Below are 17,770 nucleotides of genomic sequence, written 5' to 3'. Positions count from 1 at the left end.
AGAAACAAAAAGACTCTTAAATACAGAGAACAAATGAATGGTTGCCAGGGGGATCCAGGTTGGGGGATGGGTGAAATGAATAAAGAGTATTAACAGGTACAAACTTCCAGTTATAAAATAAGTAGGTCACAGAGATGAAAAGTATAGCACAAGGAATATAGTCAATAATACTGTAATGAAGTTTTGGTGACAGATGGGGACTCTATTCACAATGATGAGTACTGAGTAATGTATATAAATGTTCTATCAAGCAATCCTAAAATTCATATGGAACCACAAAAGACCCCAAATAGCCAAAGTAATTTTGAAGAAGAAGACCAAAGCAGGAGGCATCAAAATACCAGACTTTAGCCTCTACTACAAAGCTGTAATCATCAAGACAGCATGGTATTGGCACAAAAACAGACACATAGACCAATGGAATAGAATAGAAAGCCCAGAACTAGACCCACAAACGTATGGCCAACTCATCTTTGACAAAGCAGGAAAGAATATCCAATGGAAAAAAGACAGTCTCTTTAACAAATGGTGCTGGGAGAACTGGACAGCAACATGCAGAAGGTTGAAACTAGACCACTTTCTCACACCATTCACAAAAATAAACTCAAAATGGATAAAGGACCTGAATGTGAGACAGGAAACCATCAAAACCCTAGAGGAGAAAGCAGGAAAAGACCTCTCTGACCTCAGCCGTAGAAATTTATTACTTGACACATCCCCAAAGGCAAGGGAATTAAAAGCAAAAATGAACTATTGGGACCTTATGAAGATAAAAAGCTTCTGCACAGCAAAGGAAACAACCGACAAAACTAAAAGGCAACCAACGGAATGGGAAAAGATATTTGCAAATGACATATCAGACAAAGGGCTAGTATCCAAAATCTATAAAGAGCTCACCAAACTCCACACCCAAAAAACAAATAATCCAGTGAAGAAATGGGCAGAAAACATGAACAGACACTTCTCTAAAGAACACATCCGGATGGCCAACAGGCACATGAAAAGATGCTCAACGTCGCTCCTCATCAGGGAAATACAAATCAAAACCACACTCAGATATCACCTCATGCCAGTCAGAGTGGCCAAAATGAACAGATCAGGAGACTATAGATGCTGGAGAGGATGTGGAGAAATGGGAACCCTCTTGCACTGTTGGTGGGAATGCAAATTGGTGCAGCCGCTCTGGAAAGCAGTGTGGAGGTTCCTCAGAAAATTAAAAATAGACCTACCCTATGACCCAGCAATAGCACTGCTAGGAATTTACCCAAGGGATACAGGAGTACTGATGCATAGGGGCACCTGTACCCCAATGTTTATAGCAGCACTCTCAACAATAGCCAAATTATGGAAAGAGCCTAAATGTCCATCAACTGACTGATGGATAAAGAAATTGTGGTTTATATACACAATGGAGTACTACGTGGCAATGAGAAAGAATGAAATATGGCCCTTTGTAGCAACGTGGATGGAACTGGAGAGTGTGATGCTAAGTGAAATAAGCCATACAGAGAAAGACAGATACCATATGGTTTCACTCTTATGTGGATCCTGAGAAACTTAACAGAAACCCATGGGGGAGGGGAAGAAAAAAAAAAAAAAAAGAGGTTAGAGTGGAAGAGAGCCAAAGCATAAGAGACTCTTAAAAACTGAGAACAAGGGGCGCCTGGGTGGCGCAGTCGGTTAAGCGTCCGACTTCAGCCAGGTCACGATCTCGCGGTCCGTGATTTCGAGCCCCGAGTCAGGCTCTAGGCTGATGGCTCAGAGCCTGGAGCCTGTTTCCGATTCTGTGTCTCCCTCTCTCTCTGCCCCTCCCCCGTTCATGCTCTGTCTCTCTCTGTCCCAAAAAAAATAAATAAACGTTGAAAAAAAAATTAAAAAAAAAACAAACTGAGAACAAACTGAGGGTTGATGGGGGGTGGGAGGGAGGAGAGGCTGGGTGATGGGTATTGAGGAGGGCACCTTTTGGGATGAGCACTGGGTGTTGTATGGAAACCAATTTGACAATAAACTTCATATATTGAAAAAATAATAATAAAAATTAAAAAATGTTGTATCAATATGTTTTATACCTGAAACTAATAATAACATTGCTAATTATACTAAAAAAAAAAAGAAAAGAAAAAAGAAAAGAAAGAAAACCTAGCGAAAAACCCCCCAAAAAACAAAAACAAAGGATACTAGATAGTCTTTTCAACAAGAGATACTAGAAAAACTAGATACCCATATGCAAAAAAAATGACCTTTCACACTGTTCACAAAAATTAATTCAACATGTACCAAAGACCTAAATATGAAATGTAAAACCACAAGATAATAAGGAAGAAACTTCAGGTGATGTTGAGTTTCTACCTTCTTAGAAACAACACAAAAAATACAATCATGAAAGAACAATTATAAACCGGACTGCATAAAATTTAAAACACCTGTTCTTTGAAACTCACCATTAGGAGACTGAAAAGGCAAGTCACAGACTGGGACAAAATATTTGTAAAATATCTGGCAAAGAACTGATATCTAAAATATGCAAAGAACTCTTAAAATTCAACAAGAAAACAAACAACCAAATTTAAAAATGAGCAAAAGTGGAGTACCTGGGGTGGCTTACTCGGTTGAGTGTCGGACTTTGGCTCACATCATGATCGATGTGAGTTCATGAGTTCGAACCCTGCATCAGGCTCTGTGCTGACAGCTCAGAGCCTAGAGCCTGCTTCAGATTTTGTGTCTCCCTCTCTTTCTGCCCCTCCCCCACTCATGCTGGCTCTCTCTCTCTCTCTCTCTCTTAAAAATTATTAAATGTTAAAAAAAAATGTTTTTAATGAGTAAAGTTCTAAACAGACATCTCACTGAATATATACAAATGGCAAATAACTTGTGAACAAATGTTCAACATTATATATCATTTGGCAACTGCAAATGGTTATTAGAATGGTTAAAATCCAAAACAACACCAAATGCTGGTGAGGATGTGTAACAACAGGAGCTTTCACTCACCGCTGGAGAAAACGCCAAATGTACAGCCAATTTGGCAGTTTCTTACTAACCTAAATATCTTACTATATAATTCAGCAAACATGCTTGATATTTACCAAAATGAGTTCAAAACTTACACATGTAAATGGTTAGAGCAGCTTTATTCGTAGTTGCCAAATTTTGGAAGCAATCAAGATATCTTTCAGGAAATGAATGGATAAACAACTGTAGTACATCCAAACAATGGACTATTATTTAGTGACAAAAAGAAATGAGCTATCAAGCCATGAAAAGGCATGGAGGAAATGTAAATGGATATTGCTGAGTGAAAGAAACCAATCTGAAAACACTACATACAACTATATGGCATTCTGGAAAAGGCAAAGCTATGGAGACAGTAAAAAGATCAGTGTTTGCCTTGGTGGGGGTGGGTGGAGAAGAAAGGGATAATACACAGAGAACATGAGAATTTAAGTAAAGTGAATTATTCTGTATGATAAGGTAATGGTAGATACATATCATTATGCACTTGTCAAAGGTCATAGAATGTATACACAAAGAGTGAACCCTAATGTAAACTATGGATTTTAGTTAGTATATCAATATCGATTCATAAACTTTAACAATTAATGCAAGATGTTAATAATAGAGCAAATTGTATAACAGAAGGTGAGGGAGTAAATGAAAACTCTCTGTGCTTTCTGCTCAATATTTCTAAACCTAATACTTCTCTAAAAAATGAAGTCTATTAATTAAAAGACAGAAGGAAATATGTGCAGAATGGCAGAATAAATATCTCCAAAAACTCCACTCCTCCATAAAAGCACTGAGAACACTGGCAAATTGGTTAAAATCAACTTTTCCAGTAATATAGAAATGCTTGCCACAACCAAGGAGCACTTATTTAAAAAAGAAAAGAAAAAAAAACCCAGTTGAATCTTGGTAAGAACAAGCCTGTGGCATTTTAATTTATTGTATTATTATGCCTATCTGCCCAGTTCTGTGGTAGCTTGGAAAATAAGAGCCTTACAAGCATAATAGCAGTGAAATTCAGCAATCACTGGGAGGAAGAAGTGGGTGGTAAACTGGGTTTGGAATTCTTTCAAAAGCACCATTTCCAGAAAATAGTTACTATTTGACCTAACACCCTCCTAGAAAAGGCTCATTCTCAGCTGTTGTTTCATTTGAACTAATTTGGAGACTCTCAGTGGGAACAGCCTTATCTCTAATACATTTGTTGAAAAAAATCCATGCCACTGCTTAAAATTTCAACCTGCCTGAAATGGCAATGATCAAAAAAACTTTAAAGAAAAACCTGAGGAATGAGATGTCCACAGGAGGCTCTGAAATACCCCCAACATATTCTTGGACATAGAGAAGGCCATACACCTGTGTAGGGCTCTGTGCATGCCAAGGAAATACCTGAGAAGAACTTAACCTCTCATCTTTGGCTCTCCTTGAGTCTCTGAGCAAAAAGAAGGAAATGAAGGTTAAAGCAGAGCTACAAACTGCTTACCAGGTTGTTGAAAGCATCCACACACACACACACACACACACACACACACACACACACTGTTGTAAAAGGCTGGGATACTTAATGGTTCAGGGCATTAAAAAAAATGCTTCTAATCATTAGCTTGACAAACTCCAAAATATAATAAAGAGACACATCATAAACTGTCAAAAACTAGAAAAAAAAAAGAAAAAAAGTGAGAATCCTAAACAAAGCAAGAAAAATAAAAATAGGATTCATCATGTAGAAGACAAGCTCAGTAAGATTAACAGCTGATTTTTGATCAGAAAGCATGAGAGTCAAAATGTTAAAAGATTATCAACCAAGAATTCTATATCCAGCAAAATTAGCCTTCAAAATTCAGGAGAAATTAAAACATCATCATATAAACAAAAACTGAGAAAATGTGTTGCTATTAGACCTTCCCTACAAGATAAATTCAAGTTGGACTTTAATTACTTCCTCCTTATTAATGGACAGAAGAAAAAGTCAGCAAAGAAATAGAAGACTTGAATACTACATACTAACAAAATTCAATAGATGTCTACAGAACATCTATAGAAATTAAATTAGTAGTCAAAAACCTTCCACAAAGAAAATCCCAAGCCCAAAATACAAATCAAAACCACAATGAAATACCACCTCACACCAGTCAAATGGCTAAAATTAACAACTCAGGCAACAAAATGTTGGCGAGGACTCAGAGAAAGAGGAACCCTTTTGCACTGCTTGTGGGAATAAATACTGGTGCAGCCACTCTGGAAAACAGTATGGAGGTTCTTCAAAAAATTAAAAATAGAATTACCCTACAACCCAGCAATTGCCCTACTAGGTACATATCCAAAGGATACAGGTGTGTTGTTTCAAAGGCACACATGCACCTCAATATTTACAGCAGTGCTATTGACAACAACCAAAGTATGGAAAGAGCCCAAATGTCCATCAACAGATGAATGAATAAAGATGTCGTATACACACACACACATGCATGCGCACACACACACACACACACACACACACACACACACATATACACACACACACACACAATGAAATATTACTTGGAGATCAAAAGAATGAAATCTTGGCATTTGCAACAACATGGATGGAACCTGAGTATGTTATGCTAAGCAAAATTTGTCAGAGAAAGACAAATATCATATGATTTCACTAATATGTGGAATTTAAGATAAAAAACAGATGAACATAGGGGAAGGGAAACAAAAATAATATAAAAACAGGGAGGGGGACAAAACATAAAAGACTCTTCAATATAGAAAACAAACTGAGGGCTGCTGGAGGGGTTGCAGGTGGGGGCATGGGCTAAATAAGCAAGGGGCATTAAGGAGGACACTTTTTGGGATGAGCACTGGGTGTCATATGTAGGGGATGAATCACTGGATTCTATGCCTGAAATCATTATTGCAGTATATGTTAACTAATTTAGATGTAAATTTAAAAATAAATAATAAAAAAGAAAGAAGAGAAGAGAAGAGCCCAAGCCCAAATAACTGCACTGGTGAATCCTACAAGTTCTTCCAAAAATAGAAATTAAAGAAACACTTCCCTTTTCAATCTATGTGACCATAATACCAAAACCAGACAAAGACATTTAAAAAAAAGAAAGAAAGAAACTATAGACTGATATTTATTATGAATATACACACAAAAATCTTCAACGCAATACTAGCAAACTGAATCTAGCAACACATAAAATGATTACATACCATGACCAAGTAGGATTTATCCAAGAAAGGTAAAGTTGGTTCAACATATGTAAATCAGTCAATGTCATACACCACATAAGAGAATGAGGGCCAAAAAATTATCTCAATACTCACAGAAATAGTATTTGACAAAATCTAACACCCTTTCATGATAAAAACACTCAACAAAATATGATTAGAAGTTCCTCAACCTGATAAAGACTGTGAAAAAGCAGAGCTAACATCATACATAACAGTGAAAGGCTGAATGCTTTATCCTTAATATTAGAAAGGCACAAATGTTTGCTCTCACCAGTCCTATTCAACACTGCATTGTAGGTTCTAGCCATAGAAATTATGCAGGAGGAAAAAAAAAAGTACCTAGATGGAAAGAAAAATATCTATCTCTGATGACATGATCTTATACAGAGAGAATCCTAAGGAACTAAGGGTTCAGGGGGTTATATGAACCATATACATGAACACTGGAGACAGTCAGGATTGTAGCAAAGTTTACAATGAAGAGGGAAAATGAGCCAATGGCCAAGATTTTGTGAGGCAGGGGTAGGGACCAATAAGGAGGGGTTGATACAGCCAAATGCTCTAAGTCTCAAAGTAATAACAGTGAAGAATACTTTATTTAGAAACAAATGAGGAGTGAAGACAAAGACCCCACTTCTAAACAGTAAAGTATTAGAGTGACTGGAAAATAAGAATCCTTCATATAAAAACACTACTAGGGAATTAGTACATTTAGGAAAGAGTTAGATTTAAGTTACAATCAGAATGTGAGCAAAGAGGTCAAGAATGTGAGTTGGTTAGGATGTGAAAGAATTCCATATAGCATAGTGGAAGGTGTAGGCAAAGAAGGAGGTTGGGGAGAAACAGTAGTGAAAGCTTAGGCCAGATAAGGAGAGGAGAGCATAGTATTATGAAAAAAAAAAAACAAAAAAACATAAAGGAAACTGGTCAGTGGTTCTGAACCACTGAATTGCAGATAAGACAATTCCTATAATTACAGTCCCCTGTAAAACAGATTAAGGCATAATTAAAAAAAAAAGACAATGAGGAGAATTAAAGGACAGACAGGAAAAGGAATCCTCAAGAAGTTATGGAATGGTAGAGACACTTTTACACATGTAATGTTAAAAAGGCCCTGGGGTTAGGTACATCCAAACTTTTTCAAATCAAGGCATAGAGAGAAAATAATAGTTTTAAGATATGCTGGAGAGTCAGGCTTGTCTTGAGTGAGGTTTCTCTCTTTACCACCTATCTCCTAATGAGCTCTAGGGGATCTAGATGTCCCAAACCCACACAGCCACTCTAAAACCTGGAGGGATCAATAAACTATAACTATTTATGACAAACTAGGGTGCCCACTTCTTGGGAAGTTCTGTGCTAAATGAGTCAAATTAGCAACCCCCAAGAATATGGTGCATTTCTCTCTCCTCCCTGAGAATCACCAGTGTGGATGATCCACAAATCACTACTCCCTCTAAATACACTGTATAAAAGGAATCTGTGGTCATATGTTTTGGGAAATGGCTACATATTCTTTTACCACATTTTGCAAAATCATAGTACTGTATTTATGTATTTAAGGCGCTGTGGAGCAAACTATTTTTTAAAAAACTTTAATTTATTCATTTCCTACTCATTTGATCAGAGAATCGCTTTTCTATGCCTATTAATATCCAGGAATATTGTTTTTGGAAAATGATATCTTTTCTGAAAGATGACTAATCAGCCTCAGTTTGATCATTTCCAGGGACACAGATTACTACTTCCATCCAGGTAATTCATTCCATTTGGGACAGTCTGATTAATAATCCCATTTCAAGATAAAATCTGCCATCTTTTACCTTAAAATAAAGAATTTTGCCTTTAGAGTTAGAGATCACATCTATCCATTCCTACAAATGACCTAGAAACAAACTCATAGTAGTTCTCTGAAAATGCCACATTACTCACACATGGTTTTACACATGCTATTTTTTCCATCTGAACACTCATCTTTCTCCTATAGAAACACTCCTCTGCAATCTCTATAATCAATATTACCAGTTCAATAGTAACTTCCTTTTACACACAACTACCCTAGACAAAAACCAGTTGCTACATGCTTCTGGAATCCTATATAAATCACTTTCTTAAAACAACCATCATCGTTGTACTGCACAAATACTATTATATTATAACAAAGACAAATATTATAACTGCCTACATACCTGTCTCTCCCACAGACTCAACATCTAAGAAGTTTTTACTAACTAAACTTTGTATGGGATGGAGGAGGCACGTGAACCTTCTACCTAACCAATAACTAACTGCAATGACTCCAACTAAGCTCATGTACTGCATAATGGTTTTTACCATCCCCAAAACAATGTTCCAAGAAGCCATTACCAATCCACAGCTATCACCTCTCACACTCTCTCCAAATTCATCCTCCAGCTTGAGAATTTAGCACAGAATTCAACATAGGTTCTCGATGAATATTTTTTAAAGGGATGAATAAATCTTATCAGAAGTATAAGCAATGGTTCACATTTTAGTTAGGCTTCTAAATTTTCATAAGTTGGCCTTAACTTTACCTTCTTATAAACGAACCATCAAAGATGAGGGAAGCATAATCTTACCAACCATGACTGTCTTTACATCATATTCTTGCCTGACAATAATAACTCTCCAATGTCCATTCCTTATCAAAAGCCTAGCTATAAGAAACAACAGCCAAAATAATGCCTGGAAAGATACATACTCCATGCATTCTTCTAGATCTTCTAAATTTTATCCTTGCATTTAATCATACCAACAGAAGAATCTTTGGTTAAACTTCATTATTTCATGACCCACTGAAGAACTCCCTTTTCTCACTTGGTCTAGACTTATTTGTAGCTTACGATGAAGAACATAAGTAAGAAAGGGACTTAAGGAATTTGTCATTACTTTTACTTTGGGAAGCTGTCTGAGACCTGTCCTCTATATCACAAGGTACTTCCCTTATAAGAACTCATGCAAAGCAACTTCTTTCAGGTTTGTGTCTCATGAAAGCAAGTCAATTCAGGAGAAATACATCCTTTATCTTATGTATACTGTAAATCTTGCAATGGATAAAGTTATGTTCTTTGCTTTTGCTGCCTTCTTTTTTTAAATTTTTTAATGTTTATTTATTTTGAGAGAGAGAGACAAGAGCGTGAGCAGGGGAGGGGCAGAGAGACAGGGAGACACAGAATCAGAAGCAGGCCCCAGGCTCTGAGCCATCAGCACAGAGCCCAACGTAGTGCTCAAACCAACGAGGGAGATCATGACCTGAGCTGAAGTCGGATGCTCAACTGACTGAGCCACCCAGGTGTCCCAGCTTTTACTGCTTCTTAAAGCCAAATTTTTTTCGTTCAAGAACTATATGGGGCCATACATTTTCCTTCCATAGTTTCTTCACCCAATTTTATTATCTGTATTGTAAATGCACCCCAAAATGATCTCAAATCCCTAGTGGAATGAGATGGGAAAGTGAAAAGAGAAAAAATAATAACTACCATCACTGGGTGTCTACCGTAAACCATATACTGCTCAAAGCACTTTTGTGCCTAATCCTTGAACACTGAGAGAAAGGTATTATTAACTGTTTTACAGATGATAAACTGGAGTGGAGAAGGTTTAAATAAATTACCTAAACTCACAAAGCTAATTTGTGTCAGGCCAGAGTTTGATCCCAGGTTTGACTGACTACAAAAGCCGTATTATATATAAACTCTGATCAAATTAAAGATTATACTATGCTTCAAAAAGAAAAAGAATTTTAGCATTGTACAGTATCTTCCTCTGCTTCTAATAGTACTTGAGGAATTTTTAAGTTTTAATTTATTATATAAGCAAAAGTAACAAATCACTTGGCACTAACTTTAAACATTATTTTTAAAATAATTAACTTAAAATTTTCAACATTTAATCATTCCCAAATGAGAAATAGAAAATAACATCAAACAAAGTCCAAATAGCAGACATTAAGTAAAATATTTTTATATACAGTAAAGCTAATGAAAGAATTAAGACATACTATTCCAATTAGTACCACATATAACTTGAAATATTTTTTGGTGCCTCTAAAAACCAGATTAAAAAATAGTTTTTGGGGCAGGGGGAAATTATGATTCAAAATTAATCAAAAGATAGGAAATGTAATCTAAATTAGACTCACCTGCTCAAGTCACTTTTTCCATGGTGATGATAGTGGTCAGGATGGCTGAGATGATAATGCTCCTGTCCACTCCACCTCTGGGGTGGCCTTTTCCAAAATCCTTCCTGAGACTGCCGAACATTTCTGTCTGACCGGTCAAAACGGTTCATATTGTCACACTCCACTAGATAGATTCAAAAGCAAAACACTATAAACATGTACACATTCTGTAAAAGTTAACTACTTATGACTTGATAATTAAATGCTGCTGAGAATATAAAAATGATATTCTAAAAATACCAGCCATTTATATTATCTAATCACAAAATCAAGATTTCCAGAAGAAAAATAACCAGTTCTTTTGATGAAAACTTTATAGTATTCAAATTGAAGTACATTGTAAAACTTTCGTATCACAGGCAGTTAAGTAACAGTGTTTTCAAACAAGCATATTATCCTTGTTATCAACATTATACATTTTAAACACCAGTAATCAGTTTTAAGAGGTTTTTCATCATTATCACTAGCTAGTTCTGACTTCAGAATGAAAATGGTCAAAGTAAATTTCTAGTAGAGAATTCGTTCTCCAAAATGAATGCCACAATTAACTTTCACTGGTTTCAAGAAGCACAAATTAAGTTTTTATCACAAATGAATAGTATTTTTTTAAATTAGCTCACAATTTTAGAAAGTAAGACACTTCAATCTGCCTACAGTAGAGATTGTTCAAAAAGTCTAAAATGCCACTGAAAACAAAGCCAGTACTTTGCAGCCACAAATAGCACACTCCCTGAAATCCAAATGCCAAAAACCACGAAAAGAATCTCCTTGAAATACCCCAAGCTTCTCCTTCACTTACCCAAAACACTTTTTCCTCACATATCTGAGCACTCACTAGAAGAGTTACTTTGTACAAGGGAGACATTGTGTCGCCGGCTGCCTACTCAGACATAGTTGCATACAAGGCACTGACAAACAGGCCTTCCTTCCTGCTCAACTCCCAGCCCTCCCTGTGGGAAGCAAGCCCAGTTTGCCCTGTGACTCCATCTTCGCTCAGTGGTTACATAGCTACTGAGTTAGGACTGTTACTAAAAATACAACTGAACACTAACCCAAGCCAGGCGCTGGAAAGGTTTCTCTAGTCTGCAAATTATTACGTGAGAAAGTTCAAATCCTGAATGCTCAGAATTACTTCATAAAGAAGCTGTAGAAATCAATGGAATCCTCATTTTTAAAAAACTCATTCTTTAAATGATTATTTTCACTTAACTCAAACTTGAATTTGAAATATGGAAAGTGTTTCATTACAGTATACCAGATAAAAACAAACTTTCCCACTCCAAAATAAGTAGTTAAAATAAAGTATAGATGTTCAATTCTCATACATACTAAATTTACTTTAACATATTTCTTCTAAATGCATAATAATTTTGTACAACTTTTTAAAAGACTTTGAAATTTTGTTTATAATGGTTAGAAAAATCAATTTGGGGGAAAAACTACATATTTTATAGTTTAAAAAAATTTTAAGAAAAAATTTGTGAAAGAAGCCTTACATTTGAAATTATTTCAATTTCTTGTCATTTTATTGATATAAATTACAATCTACTTTTTTAAGTTCAATTATAGAAAACCTGACAATTAGATAAATAAAGGCATTGGCGACCATTATAATTAAAAAATCAGGAGTAGAAAATGAGATCAGAAAGGAAAAATTAATTTAAAAATAATCCTAAAAAGGCTCAAAACTGATTTTAGTTCACATTTGTATTATACTCTGAGACTCAGTTAAGCTCATCAAGAATTTCTACATGGCATTAAAATGTTACTTTAGTTGCAGCAATTCTATATAGCTGAGGGATAATCTGTATCTATTTTTAAATGCCCTGAATTCATACTTAATTCAGGCAGATAAAATTCTACTTACTCCCCAAACAAGAAATTCTGTCATAATAAGAACCTGATATGTAATTAGGATATCATCAACAGTGTGCACACAGAGTAACAAGAAGCAAAGGAACGAAGCAAACAGGTGAGGAGATGGTGTTAAATACTGTGGGAAATTAAAATGCATAAAATTGATATGCCGCTTTTGTGTCTACTAAAGAGGTTCTTGGTTCAACACACAGACTACAAATGAAAGAACCTTTTTGAAACAAGAACTCAACACAGGCACAATGGCAAATAAACACTGGAAACATATATTTGCCACAACCATAAAAGAGTATTGGTAGAAACTGAGAAGGGCCTAAATTCTCAGATAAATGACTGCTCCAAGACTCTAAGATCCTGCTTATACAGCTGCCCCCTGAACAATGTGTTAGAGGTGCAGGACCCCCTGCACAGTCAAAAATCCATGCATAACTTTTGATTCCCCCAAAACTAAACTACTAATAGCCTACGGTGCATCAGAAGCCTTACCAATAGCACAGTCAATTAACACGTATTTTGTACATTATACGTATTATATACTGTATTCTTACAATACAGTAAGCTAGAAAAAATAAAATGTAAATAAGAAAATCTTAGAAAAAATACATTTACAGTACTGCACTGTATCAGAAAAAGAAAGTTATTAAGAAAATCATAAGGAAGATAAACACATTTGTAGTACTGTACTATTTTTATTGAAAAAAACCACATATAAATGAGCCTGTGCATTTCAAACCTGTGTTGTTCAAGGGTCAACTGTACTCCCATCTGAGGCACTCATCAAACATACGTTTATATACTTTAAAATGTTACTAAGAAGATAATGTGGAATAATATTAGTGATGGTTTCTTAGAGAAGATTAGAGACTCTGACAGAATGAAAGAAATAATATAGCAAAGGAAATGGAAAGCAAACAAAATTATAAGATGGAGATAAATCAAAACCACTTCCATAGCCAATGAGGGAACAGGACCCAAAGAAAGAAAATAAATCTCTCTGAACATGAAATACCACAGGGTATGATAAGGTAAACCGAAAGGTATCCAACTTTGAAAAATTTTAATCCAGTGTGGCAATCACAACTATCCTACACACCAGATTTCACCGTAACTCTGAACTGAAGTCTAGAAAATAAAAAAAGGCCTTGTGAAAGGGGGTTTCCAGCTCCAGAAGTAAAAGGCAGAAGATTTTAGTTCTTTTACTGTGAGTAGGAGACAGGTAACATCAGGACCTTTACCCTTTGGAGAGGGAAAGAGGATCTAATATAGATAGCTAAATGAAACATATGGGACGTGGGGATGCCTAGCTCAACTACTCATCATACTCATTTCTTCTGATTTTATAAAAGGAACAAAATATAACACCAAAAGCAACCTAGATTATTTCTCTGATTACTTAAAGTCATAATGGATGACACAAATAGTATTTGTACCTGTGAGTAACAACTGGCTATGAAGATGGCAGGAAGAAATTACACATTACAAAGGCTAGAAAGAATGTGCTTTGCAGGAGGTTTTACAATCTGATCAGAAAAGCTCTGAATCTGAAAGAAGAAAAGCTCATGTAAAAAAAAAAAAAAATCATGAACCTTGTTATTGCTAAACACAATTACTACTGAAAAAGAAAGATCAATCTCCAGAAGAAAATATGGTAATTGGAAAGTGATCAAGGACAATACTCTAGAACTCATATGACTATATCTTTCAGGAAATATAACACGGAATAAGTGCAATTTAATAGGCACCATAACTCGGTGGAGTGGGGTTCAGGAAGTAATTAGAAAGGCATCTTTTTCAACAGAGAAAAGTTTAAAAACAGAAGCACACGGAACAAGATATACACTATGGGAATGTCACAAACCTGAGGGTTTACACCAAAACTGTGCCAAATGCTAGGCTTTAATCTATAGACAATGTGTGACCATCAGATGTTCCAGAGCGAAATAATAAAGCAACACGATTGTGTTTTTGATACAACCTGAACGGTTAATTTAAGAAACACTTTAGGGGGCGCCTGGGTGGCTCGGTCAGTTGGGCATCCAACTTCGGCTCAGGTCATGATCTCACAGTTTGTGAGTTCGAGCCCCGTGTCAGGCTCTGTGCTGACAGCTCAGAGCCTGGAGCCTGCTTCGGATTCTGTGTCTCCCCCTCTCTCTGCCCCCTCCCCTGCTCACACTCTATGTCTGTCTCTCAATAATAAATAAATGTTAAAAAATTAAAAAAAAAAAAAAGAAACACTTTTGAACAAAAAAAAAGCACGTCTCAAATACTCAGTGGTCTGCCAAAAGAAAGTCAGATCCAAATTGTTTCCTTAAGAGATTCCTTGATGAAAGTAAAATAAAAATGCAAAGCAATTAAAACAATTCTTTTAGATCCTTCCTAACTGCAACTGAAACCTAAAGTCCTTTCTCATTTTATTCCTCTTCTCTCATTCTATGCTCCTCCTCTGACCCATCTCTCCCTTGACCTGTTTCCCTACCCTAAAGCTGGCCAGAAACCTCAAAGGCTCAACACCTCTTAAAGTTAAATCTCCTTCAGAAGAGGGAAAATCCCATAAGGCTAATTTTAAACCAGGTCAGGTCTCTAAGCTGAAAGTCATGGCTGGATGTTTTCTAAGGTCTAAACAAAATTGGGAGAAATTTGCAGAGGAATTTAGAAAAGTTTTAGAATTGATAATCTAGGGTTCCTAGATCTATTACCCATTAGTTCATACATTAAAGGGAACCCCAGTTGCAAAAATAGAATGGAAAAGGCACAGCGTGAAAAATCTGAAAGTCACGTGATTTAAGAACCCATGACTGTGTAGAAAACAGTTTTCATTGACTCTCTTAGGATCTGAAAGTTAAACTGACAAGACAGATTAATGGAAGGAAAGCATACAAATGTATTTAATATAATATGTGACACGGCAGGCTTCAGAAGGAAAGACAGACCCAAAGAAACAGGTCTGTGTTGATGTAGAGTGGACAGTCATGGAGGAATATGACAGTTAAAGAGTATGAGGTAACTGTAGTAAACTGGGGGAAACTTGGGCAAGTCCTATTTGTTAGGATTCTTCTTGGCATCCCTAGAATTAAGAATGGTGCCTTTTCTCTGGTACAGGGGAGCACCTCTCACATGAAGGTTTTATGACCTGTTTCAGGGAAGGAGGATGAGGGGCAGAAATGGGGAGAGGGACTTCCTTGCCTCTGCCATTTACTCAAACTCATTGGGCTTAAAATGTTCAGTATGCCAAGGTGCCATATTTTGGGGTACTGTGTAACTGAACTCCATCAAGTACACAGAAAACCAGAAGAGGTTACAAGAGGCCTTGCAGAGGCTGTCAACAAAGTCTTCTCTGTGAACACAGATTGGGCTCTGATTCAATTCTGTAAGGAAATAAAGGATAAATCCACTGCCGACTTCAAGAACAGACTAACACCTTTAGATAGCATTTGGAGATAGTTTCTGAAAGAGATATAACCCAGTCTCTCTTCTTACTTTCTGTGAAAAAAAGGCAGAGATAGGATAAGTATAGCCTCATTGCCAGGCGTCTAATGCTTAGAAAGAGCCCTGGAAAAAAGCAGAATAAGACTCAGAATAAAATTATGTCCTTCATATATAACAACTAGATGCTTCCACCACAGCCAACTAAACACTAGAGGAAGAAGTCTCTTAGTCCACTTATAGATACTATTAACAGCAGGGCATTGGAAAAACAAGTATCCTGCATCACCTAAGAAATAAAAGAGGAAAAATAAAATGGGTGATTAATCAAAGTGTTCTGAAGGGAAAATCAAGTACCCAATTTCCAGTTTTACCCTTGAACTCAAAAGATAATTTTCTCTAAATATTAAAAGAAAATCTTGCAGATGTTTTATTGCTACAGGCACTACAATATCAACCTTAAACCCTACTATTGTTATATCATCTCTCCCTCAATGTCACCAAAAAACTCAGGTGTGGATATTTCCAATACCTCTCAGGTCCCAAATCCTAGCCCATAACTATCCAAGAAACACTGGACCAACAAGCATTCTTCCTCCTCTGTGTTATCACATATGACACCTAATAGGTCATGATTTACTACACAAGTGTAATTGCCAGATAAATATTCTCCTCATGGCCTCTTCCTTGAAATCCCAGAAGATCCCTTATTCATAATACAGTAATAGCAAGCTTGTGTCCAAAATCAAACCCAAAGTAAAGATCTCAACAAGGTCTCAGTCTTTTTGTTGGTAAAAATTCCACTGATACTGGCAGAATTAGCGATGCTGAACTCACCAGGCTTCAGTTACCCATTCATACATGCAAATTCATACACCTAAATCTGCATAACAGCCACAAAACCCAGAAGCTAAAGGGAATAAAAATCAATAGTCAAAAGTATATTAGAAGACTCCTTTATACCTTATACCAGTCCTTATATAACATTCCTATCCTCTTCCCAATCAAAAAAACTCAGGTGGGTGGGTATAGTCATCCAGGAACTCAGAACTATAAAGAGAACAGTCATTCCTTAATACCTAGGAGTACCAAATGGAATACTATTTTATGTTTAGTGCCTTTGAAGGCTACATATTTTAGACCTATATTCTGTTTCTTCAGTGTTCCGTTAGCTCAAAACAGTCAATACCTGTTTGCCATCTCCTAGAAAATCTACAATATGAGATGTTATACCTCAGAAGTTCCCTCCTACTTTTCACAAGTCCCCAACCCAAGATCTCAAAGACTTTAAATTTCCCTGTGATTCTAATTTTACCTAATATGAAGATAACTTTGTTGTCCTCTAAAGATTAAGGAGGCTCTAAGACTGATTCCTTTAGCTCAGAGAGGATATAAAGTTTTCAAAGAAAAGTTGTTAAAATTCTGTCAAAAAATGCATTATCTAGGATGTGATTTATTCCAAGGAAGTATATCACTCACTCCTCACAACAAGCCTTTAAAACTTCACATGAAATCTCCTGGATCATTGTCTCGGTTCTCCCCCATAATTTTCAATGGTTTGTCAAGACCCTAAGAGATATTACATGCACATTTCTGCTCGGCCTGTTGTCCTTCTGCCATGTGCCACGAGAGCAACCTGCTCCAGGTAATCCCGGTCTTGAAGAAACAAGGAGTAGACACGAACTCAGTCCCACAGTCTGAGCTGTCCCAGCTAATCCATGAATAAGGAAAACAAATGTTTATTTTGAAAGTCACCAAAATTCTGAGATTGTTACACAACATCCTGGGAACCTTGGGGGGGGGGGTGGAGTCTGAACAATGTGACAACTGTGAGCTCCTAGTGCCCTCAATAGCACCATATCCCTGTACTTTTCTAGCATCACATATAAAAAGGACTTCACCACCATGTTTGGTTCATCTCTGGCCTCTGGGAGGCCTGAGAGACTGTGCAAATGTTGACTGACAGGGAATCCACAGATCTTCTGGAGCCATTCCTCCATCCAGAAGGAGTATTCCCATTTCAACCCTTGCCCCAGGAGCTTT

The 17,770-nt window shown here is 36.5% G+C and overlaps 1 protein-coding gene across 8 annotated transcripts in view; it reads right to left on the bottom strand.

Moving 5' to 3' along the window:
* CCSER2 (coiled-coil serine rich protein 2) overlaps window positions 1-17,770 on the bottom strand; it is a 196,388-nt gene that overhangs the window by 81,762 nt on the left and 96,856 nt on the right. For 7 of the 8 annotated variants that reach the window (XM_047825698.1, XM_047825694.1, XM_047825696.1 and 4 more), the window contains one exon: window positions 10,391-10,553. In XM_047825698.1, coding sequence (XP_047681654.1) covers window positions 10,391-10,553 — 163 coding nt within the window. Of the gene's footprint in view, window positions 1-10,390; window positions 10,554-11,228; window positions 11,343-17,770 lie in introns of those variants that run through there. The other variant, XM_047825702.1, reaches the window with a different exon arrangement.

This window comes from Prionailurus viverrinus, chromosome D2, assembly GCF_022837055.1.
Source record: "Prionailurus viverrinus isolate Anna chromosome D2, UM_Priviv_1.0, whole genome shotgun sequence".
Lineage (NCBI taxonomy): Eukaryota > Metazoa > Chordata > Mammalia > Carnivora > Felidae > Prionailurus > Prionailurus viverrinus.
The sequence above is the reverse complement of the archived record's forward strand: the minus strand, read 5'-3'. Positions and strand labels throughout refer to the sequence as shown.